The sequence below is a fragment of the Monoraphidium neglectum genome, assembly GCF_000611645.1.
Source record: "Monoraphidium neglectum strain SAG 48.87 unplaced genomic scaffold scaffold00037, whole genome shotgun sequence".
NCBI classification, from domain to species: Eukaryota; Viridiplantae; Chlorophyta; class Chlorophyceae; order Sphaeropleales; family Selenastraceae; genus Monoraphidium; species Monoraphidium neglectum.
In genome coordinates, this window is record NW_014013591.1 from 44,683 (window position 1) to 54,534 (window position 9,852).

The following is a 9,852-nucleotide window of genomic DNA, read 5'->3' on the forward strand; positions in this document are numbered from 1 at the left end:
GTCGACGGCCGCTTCTGCGCCGGCGGCGAGAGACTCTATGGCATCCTGCGCCGCGTCCGCCGCGTCGTCAGCCGCGGCGGCGACGGTGCGGGAGAGATCGTCGGGCGAGGGCGCCGCGCCGCCGCCCTCGACGGAGCCGAGCGCGGGCGTCGCGGAGGGGGTGGAGGGCGACGCGCCGGTGGTGTCGCGGATGCCGTCGGCTGTGAGGACGTAGCGGTTGCCCGCATCCACTGGGGCCAGCTTGGATATGACCTCTTTCTCGCCTGATTTGCTGCTGCTGGGGCCGTCGCTGTTGTCGGGAGCTGCGTCCGGGCCTGCGTGGTTCATGCATGACAGGCGCGCCTCCCCTTGGCCAGATGGGGGCGGATAATCGCCGACGACGCGCAGCCGCACATGGCGCCAGGGCATGACCTTGCCAAGCCTGGAAGCTATGCGTGACACACCTTTGCTATCAGATCTTTTGTCCTTCTTAGCTGCGGCCCTCCATGACTCCGTCCGGAACCTGCCATGCGTTTGTCAGAGCCACAGATCAGCGTCGTTGCAAGCGTCGTGAGCAGGCCATTGTTGCAAGACATGCTCACCTTATCACCGCTGGAGGCCTGCCCAGCCGCGCGGGCGTCACAGGAGCGAACCGCCCGGAGAGAATCATGCTTTCTCGCAGCTGAGTGCAGGATCGAGTCAACGCAGTGCCTAATGGAGCTGTTGATGTGCATGGACAGAACCGCGCCGTGACAGCACTCCCAGAAGGGGCCATGCGACAAAGACGCCAGGCAGGCAGCGCATCGTCACTGAGTGACGCGTAGAAAGTGTGTCGAGGTGTGGCTGCACGGGAAGCATCTAATCAAAGCCATGTGACTTGGAAGTGATGCTCGATAGACATACGCAGACCTCTAGCAAAAGATTGCAAGCAGTGCGAGAAGCGATGGCCAGTCAATCGTCTGGATTAGGAGAATGAGCAGTGCGGCGCATGATGTGATACCGGCAGTACAGTGCCCGTTGAGATTGGGATGTGTGCAGAGCTTAAGAATCTGCTGCCCGGCGTAGCTGTGTGCTGACGGACACAGATGCACAAGGCTGGTGGTGAGTTTACCCTAGGCCGTACCAACAGCTGGGTGGTGACGACTTGTATGCGTACCGTGTCATTAGGATTGCGCTGCGTCGCGTCGGCTCTGGTGCACACAAGATCCCGTTGGCCTGCCATGCCGCAGCATGAATTTTGCAGGGGCACTGGTCATCATTCGTGCCGTGCAGGCCAGGTCGACCTTGCTGAGTGGGAGCCACATTGGCCTCGTTCGTCACTTCATTCCCTCTCCAAGGAAACTGTTGCGCCTCCTCCTATGCATTCGAGGTAGCCGTGCGGGGATGCCGCATCAACTATATGACTAGGCCCTAGTTGACCATTTACCATGCGCAAGAGGCACTCTGAGGGGCCGCGCTGCCACCATCGTGTCGGTCCTCGCGTATAATGTCAGGGCGTGCGTGAGGATAGCGCGGGCCACAGCCCACCTTTATAGGGCGCTGTCCCAGCAGGTAATTAAGAGATGAACAGCGTGATGGCGTGTCCACCATACTGTGGCACTCCGCAGCGCATATTGCGGAAGGAAGGTCATGAGCGTTGGAACTGTCTGTCAGTCAACACTTGGTCAACGTCAGGGATGAAGTTGAGACCGCGCGCTTGTCATGTCAAAGCACGTTCAACAGTTGGAAGCTTTTGAAGTCATCATCTCGTCACGCCTGTCTCCATCAGGCCCACTTGGGATGAATGCGCTGCCTGTAGCACCAAGTTCGGAATGCCCATGGTTGGCAGCCGCCGGTGAAGGCGGCAGGGCTGCAGACGCGCGGCAGGAACATGGCAGGCCGCATGCGTCCAGGTCATTGTCGTTGTATACCGTACATGGAATCATCTAGGGTGGACTGGGCCTCCATACGGCTCTACAAGAGCTCGTTGTGCTCGCCCTGATCTAATCGAGGCCTTTCGGTACAGCCCTTCCTTGCCGATTGAGACAGGACGTCGTGCAAGATGGGTCCCAAGGGCAAGAGCAAGCCCGGCAGCGCGCAGAAGCCCAAGCACTCTGCCGATCCAAATAGGCCCAGCAAGGGCGTGGGCGGGCAGCGAGATGCGTCCACGGTGAGCTTGGCTGTGATAGCTGATCTCTTGCCAGCGCAGCAGCCTGCAGAAAGGCTGTGGCGGGTGCGGGGTGACACGCTGTGTGCCGGCCGTCCAATCTTGTCGCCTCCCTTGCTCCGTGAACGCAGGTCCGGCGGCTTAAGATGTACAAGACCAGGGCTATACGTGACAAGAAGGGCAAGATCATTCACGAGGTTGGCGCCCCTCCGCCGGGCGTGCGCGACGGCTGCTGCTGCCGCCGCTGCCAGGACTGCAGCCGCCGCTTTCTGTTCGGGTGGGTTTCCGCCCATACCCCGGCCGCCGATCCCCACCCTCAACAATCCTCCTCCCATCCCCTGCTCTCACAGGACCTGCAATCCAAGGACCTGCCCACCACGCGCATCCAGCCCGACCGCCGCTGGTTTGGCAACACGCGCGTGATCGGGCAGAAGCAGCTGGAGCAGTTTCGCGACGAGATGGCCTCCAAGGTAAACGACAGCTACACCGTGCTGCTGCGCGAGAAGAAGCTGCCGCTGCAGCTGCTGGAGGACCCCGAGCGCAAGGTACGCGGCGCGGCGGCGGGTTGCGGTCAGGGCGAGCACCAGTGGCAGCGGCGGCGGAGGGCATGCGCCAGGGAATGGGACACCCGGAAAAGGGGCAAGAAGGTGGCGGAGGCGGCCTGCGTGCCTCGCCGGGAGGCATGAGACGCGGTGCCAGCGCCCGGTCAACGGCGAGCGTTCATGCAAAGCTGTCCTGGAGCTTGGTCAAACCCCACGTGCTCATCCGCCCCCGTCCCAGGTCGGCGGCAAGGTCAAGCGCGCCAACCTGCTGGCCACGCAGCCCTTTGGCGACACCTTCGGCCCGCAGCGGCGCCGCAAGCGCCCGAGGCTCGCGGCCGAGGGGCTCGAGGGGCTGGTGGCAAATGCAGAGGCGGGGGAGGAGCGGTTTGCGCTCAAGGAGGAGGGCGGTGACGTCATCGGCGGCGACGTCTTTGACGCGATGAAGGACGCGGTGGGCTGCGCCGGGCGCTGCTTCGCGCGCTGCTGCTTTTGGGGCCTCGCGTTGCACGTGCCGCCGCGCCTGCCAAGGCTTCGCCGTCATAATGCACCTGCCACTCCTGGCGTCACGTGGCGCAAGCACGCGCGGCCGTGTTGCTGACATGCCTCCCGCCGCCCTCTCCCCCGCTCTTCCGCCTTTCCTCGCAAGGCGCGCGAGCGCATCTTTGGGAAGGGCCAGTCTAAGAGGATCTGGGGGGAGCTGTACAAGGTCCTGGACTCGTCGGACGTGGTCATCCAGGCGCGTGTGACCTGGGAAGGCCGGGGCCCGCGGGGCTGCACGCCCGTTTTGTGCCTAATGCGACGACAGCGCAACCGCGGTTCCGCGCCGCCCGCTGCGCCCTCTAGAGTGGGGGACTTTGTCTGGCCGTCGACAGGGCCTGCTGGGCCGACAGAAGGGTGCGATGCGGCGGGGGGCTGACCTGCACGGCTGGTTGCACATCCATTTGTTTGTGCACTCGCAGGTGCTGGACGCGCGCGACCCCGAGGGCACACGGTGCCGCTTCATTGAGCGCCACATCCGCAAGAACGCCCGCCACAAGCACCTGCTGCTGCTGCTGAATAAGTGTGACCTGGTGGGTCGCCATTATCTGGGTGTTGGCACACACTGCATAAACGTGTGCACACAATTATTTCAACTTTTCTGCTGATGTGTGTGTGTGTGTGTGAGAGAGAGAGAGAGTGAAAAAGAGTGTATGTGTGTGGGTGTGTGCAGGAGTGCAGGAGTGCACGTACGCGCTTATGAGTTTGCACGTGCGTGTGCAGCAATGCGTGGCATTTGTGGCTTTTGTTGTGTGTGACGTGCCAGGGAACACTGATGACCAACCATTGTCCGTACCATCAGAAGGCCTCGGCTGCTGATGAATAAACTTTGGAATCTCGTTAGTCTGAGTTCCTACGCTGCTGCTTCGTCTGTTGTACAGACCAGTTGGGATGCCGCGGGTGTGAAGACTGTGGAAGCATGCTTGGCTGCGTGCCTGCCTGGCTGGCGGCCTGAAGTGATGGCAAACAACTTAAATATACACCGACTCACGCATGAGAGACAACATACCCTGATCAGCCGCCAACCCCGCAAGCCGCCCTCCGCTGCTGCTCCCTGTGTGTGCCCTGGCTGCAGCCCTCCCCTCTTCTTTTCCGCCTCGCCGCCTGGCGGCCCGCCCCCTCTGGCCCTGGTCAACACCACGCATCCTCCTCCCCCACCCTCCCAGGTCCCGGCCTGGGTGACCAAGCGCTGGCTGCACACCCTGTCCCGGGAGTTCCCCACCCTGGCCTTCCACGCCAGCGTCACCAACCCCTTCGGCAAGGGTGCGCCCCCACCAGCACAACATCCCCCCCCCCCCCGCCACCCGGCCACACAGCGCAGCGCCGACACCGCAGCCCGCTTGACAGAGCAAACCCCATGTTCTTGGGCCCTTCCGCCTTGCGTTCTGCACGCGCGCGCTGATTCCACCCCCTCATTTGCAACCCCGAGCATGGGCCTCACGCACGTCCTCACACCCCCTCCAGTGCTGCCCTGACCCCGCCGCCACCACCTGCGCCGCCACGCCCCCGCTCCCGCCACCCCCAGGGTCGCTGCTGTCGCTGCTGCGCCAGCTGGCGCGGCTGAGATCTGACAAGAAGGCCATCAGCGTCGGGTTCATAGGCTACCCCAATGTCGGCAAGTCCTCGGTGATCAACGCGCTGCGCACCAAGAAGGTGGGCGGAAGCTGCAGCTGCGGGACTGGGGCCGGGGGACGCGCCGCTGCCTGAGGGGCGTGAGGTGGAGGGAGGGCTGGTGCCTGGACCCCCCATCTGGCCGGGGCTGTCTTGTGAGCCCAGCCATTGCGACCGCCGCCCATGTCCACATTCCCCCCCTGCACATGCGCGCGTGCACGCGCGCACACACACACACACACACACACACACACACACACACACACATGTGCACGACATCTGTCCCACATCAGGTGTGCAAGACAGCCCCCGTCCCCGGCGAGACCAAGGTGTGGCAGTACATCACGCTGATGAAGCGCATCTTCCTCATAGACTGCCCCGGCGTGGTCTACCACAAGACTGAGGACAAGTGAGCTGCCAGGGCGGCCACGGGGAAGGGCGCGATGTGGCACCCACGCGCCGCCGCTGCCAAGCACAGTACTCGCGACGCCGCATCAATGGGCATCCGCCCCCACATCAGTGGCCGTTTGCCGCGTGCCCCCTTGCCGGTTCCCCAGCGGCGGCCCTCTCCCCGCCCCTCCCCTCATGCCTCCCCTCCCGCGCGCCGGCCGGCCCCGCGGCCCCCTCATCCCCTGCGCCCAGGGACATTGACGCGGTGCTCAAGGGTGTGGTGCGCGTGGAGGGCCTGGAGGACGCGGCGCCCTACGTTGAGGAGGTGCTCGCACGCGTCAAGCCAGAGTACCTGGTGGGTGCTGGGGAAAGGAGGGGGGAGTGGAGGGCTCGTGACTGATTGGGGGTGCCTCCGCTAGTGGCGGCTGTGGCGGCGTTTGCTGATGGCGATGTTGTGTGCATGTGCATTCACGCGCGCGTGAGTCCGTGTGTGTGCATGTGTGTCTCTGTTATTGCGGCTGGTGAGACGCAGCGGCCGGTGACGAACCACTTGCTTCTAGTAGATATGGACATCTGACGCGCCTCCTCGGCGCATGAACGACGCAAACTTGATGGGAATCTCTCTGAGGCCTCACCTTGCTTTCAACCCCGCCCCCTGGACGCCGCGGCGCCGCGAGGCAGACTCCTTGCTGCACACACCGCCGCCTGTCCCCCCCTTCCTGCCCCCCTGCTCCTCTGCTGACGCCTCACCCCTCTTACCCGAACACGCCGTCACGCCGCCCCCTCTCTCAATGCAGCGCCGCGCGTACCGCATCGCCAGCTGGGAGGACTCCCATGACTTCCTCACGCAGCTGGCGCGTGCCAGCGGGAAGCTGCTCAGGGGCGGCGACGCGGACCTCAACACCGCGGCCCGCATGGTGCTCTACGACTGGCAGAGGGGCAAGATCCCCTTCTACACGCTGCCCCCGGGCTACGTAGACGCGCCGCCGGGCAAGCGGCCGGCCGGCGCGGCGGGCGGCGCGGCCGGGGCGGAGGAGGGACAGCAGCAGCAGCAGCAGCAGGTGGAGGAGAAGGGGCAGGAGGGGCCAGCGGAGGAAGAGGAGGGTGCTGGCGGCATGTATGCGGAGGGCGTCACTGAGGAGGACGCCCTCGGGGAGGCGGGCGCGCGCGCGGAGAACGCGTCCGCGGCGGCGCGCGCGATGCGCGAGGCGGCGGCTGCGGCGCTGCGGGCGCAGCGGCGGGGGCGGATACCCATCAAGGAGGGGTACTACATGCCGGCCGACGAGCGGGCGGAAGGCGAGGAGGCGGGGGCGTCCGATGACGGCGAGGAGGGGCTGCAGGAGGAGGGCGAGAGCGGCAGCGGCAGCGGATCGGAAGAGGAGGACGGGGACGGGGAGGGCCCCAGCGGCAGCAGCAGCGATGGCGGGGAGGACGAGGAGGAGGGCGGGCAGGCGCCGCACGGCGGCAAGCGGCGGCGCGGCGGCGAGGGCGAGGGGGGCGGCGAGGGCAGCGGCGACGAGAGCGATGGATACGGGGAGGAGGGGCTGTCGTGGGAGGCCGTGCTGCAGGCTGTCAAGGTGGGCGGCGTGAGCGATGTGGTGCGGGCAGTCCTAGCACCGCCTGTGCTGGCTGTGTGTGTGTGTGTGTGTGTGTGTGTGTGTGTGTGTGTGTGTGTGTGTCGAGCCCGGGCTGCCGCCGCAAGTGATGCTTTGTCTCGTTCGGCGTAGAGGCGAGTCTAACCAACACCAAAGCCGTGCCGACAACTCCTACCACTACCCATAACCTGATGCAATTGCGTGGCGCCGAGGGCTCGCGTGCCTGCCTGCTGTCCTGCCTTGTGCTGTGCTGTGCTATGTGTGCTGCTGTGTGATGCGGCGTGGAGTGTGTCTTGTCGTTGCATGGTGTGTGTGGCCTGGTGACGGACCTGTTGACTGGCAGCAGCGCCCGGCTCTGGCAGGCGCTGCCGGCGGACGATGAACAGTCTTATCTGTTGCCTTCCTCTTGAGCGCCTCCAAAGAGACGTGCTGATCTTCACTCTACACGAGATTACTGACGCCACCAGTTGCCAGAGGTCGTACCGCACATGCACTTGTGAATAACCCACACCCATCACCCGCGCCACCACAATCTTTGTCCTGCCGCGTCGGCTGACGCACCCGCACGCCACAATCTTGCAATCTGCCCCCTTGGCAGGGCGGCGCGCCTGAGCCAGAGCCAGAGGCGGCTGCGGCGGCCGCGGAGCCAGAGGCGGCTGCTCCGAGCGACAGTGACGCAGACGAGGGCGCGGGCGGCAAGCCGCGGCGCGGCGCCAAGCGCAGCGGCGGCAAGAAGGGCGGCAAGGCGGCCAACGGCGCAGCTGTTGGCAAGCAGGCGGCTGGGGGCAAGCAGGCGGCTGGTGGCAAGCAGGCTGCGGCCGCGGGCAAGCCAGCAGCCAATGGCAGCGGCAGGCAGCGTGGGGGGACGAAGGGCAAAAACACCGCTGGCGGCAGCATGAAGACCCTCGAGTGATTGTCATGCTGCTGTCTTGTACGTAGTGCATACGGACCAGCAGGGTGTGCCAGGATGCCGCCCTGAAACCTGTAGATTCTTCCAACCGCTTGCGGAGAAGGTGGCCAGAGGCGCTGAGACACCGCGCCCTCGCGACCCTCGACGTCGTCGCGCCCCGAAGCGTGCGTTGCAGCAATGCAACTAACATACCCAGCACGCTCCGCACACCTGCCCCAAGTGCACGCTCTGGTATACAGCAGAATGCTGTAACTTTGCGGAACTGCTTGCAGGTGCCAGCAACGTCAGGGAAAGAGGCTGTCGGTGCGCGAGCACAAGCAGGCACATCCTTGCCACCAGCAGGCTCCGGCCATTGTGTTTGGCGAGTCAGCCGCGCCCTCGACGGACGTCAGCGCGGGGCCAGCCATATGGCGCCACCCTGTTTCCGCCTGCCGCGCAAGCTGAGGCATGCTTGCGCTGCTGCTGCTGACGCCGATGTCGCTGCAGTCCGTGGCGGACAGCAGACATCACACGGGCTGTCGGCGCTCCCCTGCTCGGTGTGCACCGCTGAGCTCCTTGCACCTGGCATCCGCTGTGGCTAACTTATGCAAACATAACCATCATCCCGCGTCTCTGAACCGCTCACGTCTGCACGCTGCTTCGATCGTCCGCGTCAAAATTTCGCCTTGTTGGTTTCGAGACCAACGCTGGACGAGACTGGCATTCCACAAAAGGACCTTGATTCTTTGGCCTGCAAGTCCTTGAAGAATAAACAGTCACACACCCGAACGACGTGTCAGATTCAGGAGGGCAACAGTCATCGCAACGGTCAAGCCATCTGTGGAGACTCAATGCCAATTTGAATAATCGCATACGTATAAGTCTGTTTCTTGGGCCCAGGTGCAGAATAGATTGCATCCATGCTCAGCTCACGAGTCTCGCGCCCAATGGGCACTCTTGCGCCGGCATCATGCGTGTCTAAGCGTGCAACAATCACAAGGCCGTGCCGCCCGCGCTGCGTCATCGCACAGTGCAGCCTCGCCTCGACTTTGAGGGGAATTGCCCGCAGCTCTGCGGCTACCCTGGCAGCAGCGCTCTTCGTGAGTGATATGCTCGTAAAACATGTGCCACCACGCACCTGGCTCTGAAGCCCGTCGAATGTGGACAGTCGTGCGCCTTCGTCGTGTCGGGGGTGTGCCCCCGGTGTGATTGCCCCGAACGCTGACAAAGCCCCTTGCCCGCCCGCCGCCCCCCGGTCAACGCAGGCCCTCCAGCCCGCCAACGCCGCTGTGGATGTGCGGCCGCGCAACGACACCAAGTATGCCGAGGAGCTGGCCGCCATCGTGGAGTCGAGGGGCAAGTTCTTCAACCAGCTCACGTCCTCGCCGACGCTCCAGGTGCGCCCGCACGCGCCGCCGCAGCGCCCCTCGCCCCTGCACCACCGCTGCACGCGGCTCGGCGTGGCGAGGGGAGAGACAAGGCACGCATCCGGGTCCGACTGGTCGGCGGCACTTCGAGCCCGCAACCTCACACGACCCGCACTGCCGGCATGGGCATGCCCTGGGCGAGGGCAACCCCCCCCCCCTCGTGCACGCCCCTCGCACCCCTTCCCTCGCCGGCAGCGCCCCGGATCCACGCCCCTTCCCCCCCTCGCCGACCCCAGTCCGGCCCCAGTCCGACCCCGTCCGACCCCTCCGCGTGCGCACCTGCCCCTTGTGCAGGAGTACCGCTCGCTGCAGTCCAAGCCCGCCGCCCAGCTGACCCCGGATGACGTCAAGCGGATCGACGCCCTGCAGGCCCAGATAAGGGAGGCGGAGGAGCGGCTGGAGGCGCAGCGCAAGGAGGTCGAGGAGCAGCGCCTCAAGGTGGGCCCCTGGGGGGGCGGGGGGGGGGGGGCAGCGGCATCGGCCGCAGGCCGCGCAGAGCCGCGGGGCGCGGCAGGCTGTGCGCGGCGAGGCGGGCTGTGCACGCACGTGGGCCGCGATGAGCGCGGGGTCCTGGGTGGGGCAGGAGGGCGACCGTTCGCGGGCGCGCAGCAGCAAGTGGCGGGCACGGCTCGCGATGATGTTCGTGATTCAGCTTCCGAAGGCGTGCTGTGAGACAGCAGTCTGCCTGAACACCACGACACGTCCGCCCGCCGCCGCTGACGCCGACGTCGCAGGC

At 65.3% G+C, this 9,852-nt stretch overlaps 2 protein-coding genes across 2 annotated transcripts in view; one reads left to right on the forward strand and one right to left on the reverse strand.

Moving 5' to 3' along the window:
* The window catches only part of MNEG_0463 (putative plastid-lipid-associated protein 6), a gene marked incomplete at both ends in the record, with an annotated part of 3,062 nt that extends 2,413 nt beyond the window's left edge, over positions 1-649 (reverse strand). Inside the window, 3 exons of the mRNA XM_014051060.1 lie at positions 7-314; positions 444-502; positions 582-649. Of these exons, the coding sequence (XP_013906514.1) occupies positions 7-314; positions 444-502; positions 582-649 (435 nt within the window). The remainder of the gene's footprint in view (positions 1-6; positions 315-443; positions 503-581) is intronic.
* Positions 650-2,020: 1,371 nt separating this feature from the next.
* On the forward strand, positions 2,021-9,788 carry MNEG_0464 (hypothetical protein; the record flags this gene model as incomplete). Its single annotated transcript, XM_014051061.1, has 16 exons — positions 2,021-2,128; positions 2,257-2,322; positions 2,476-2,670; positions 2,906-3,118; positions 3,314-3,409; positions 3,627-3,737; positions 4,371-4,467; positions 4,730-4,857; positions 5,109-5,224; positions 5,458-5,560; positions 6,003-6,803; positions 7,399-7,709; positions 8,759-8,789; positions 8,955-9,086; positions 9,411-9,554; positions 9,726-9,788. The coding sequence occupies 16 exons, from the start codon at positions 2,021-2,023 to the stop codon at positions 9,786-9,788; spliced, it is 2,715 nt and encodes a 904-aa protein (XP_013906515.1).
* Between the last annotated feature and the right edge of the window lie 64 nt (positions 9,789-9,852).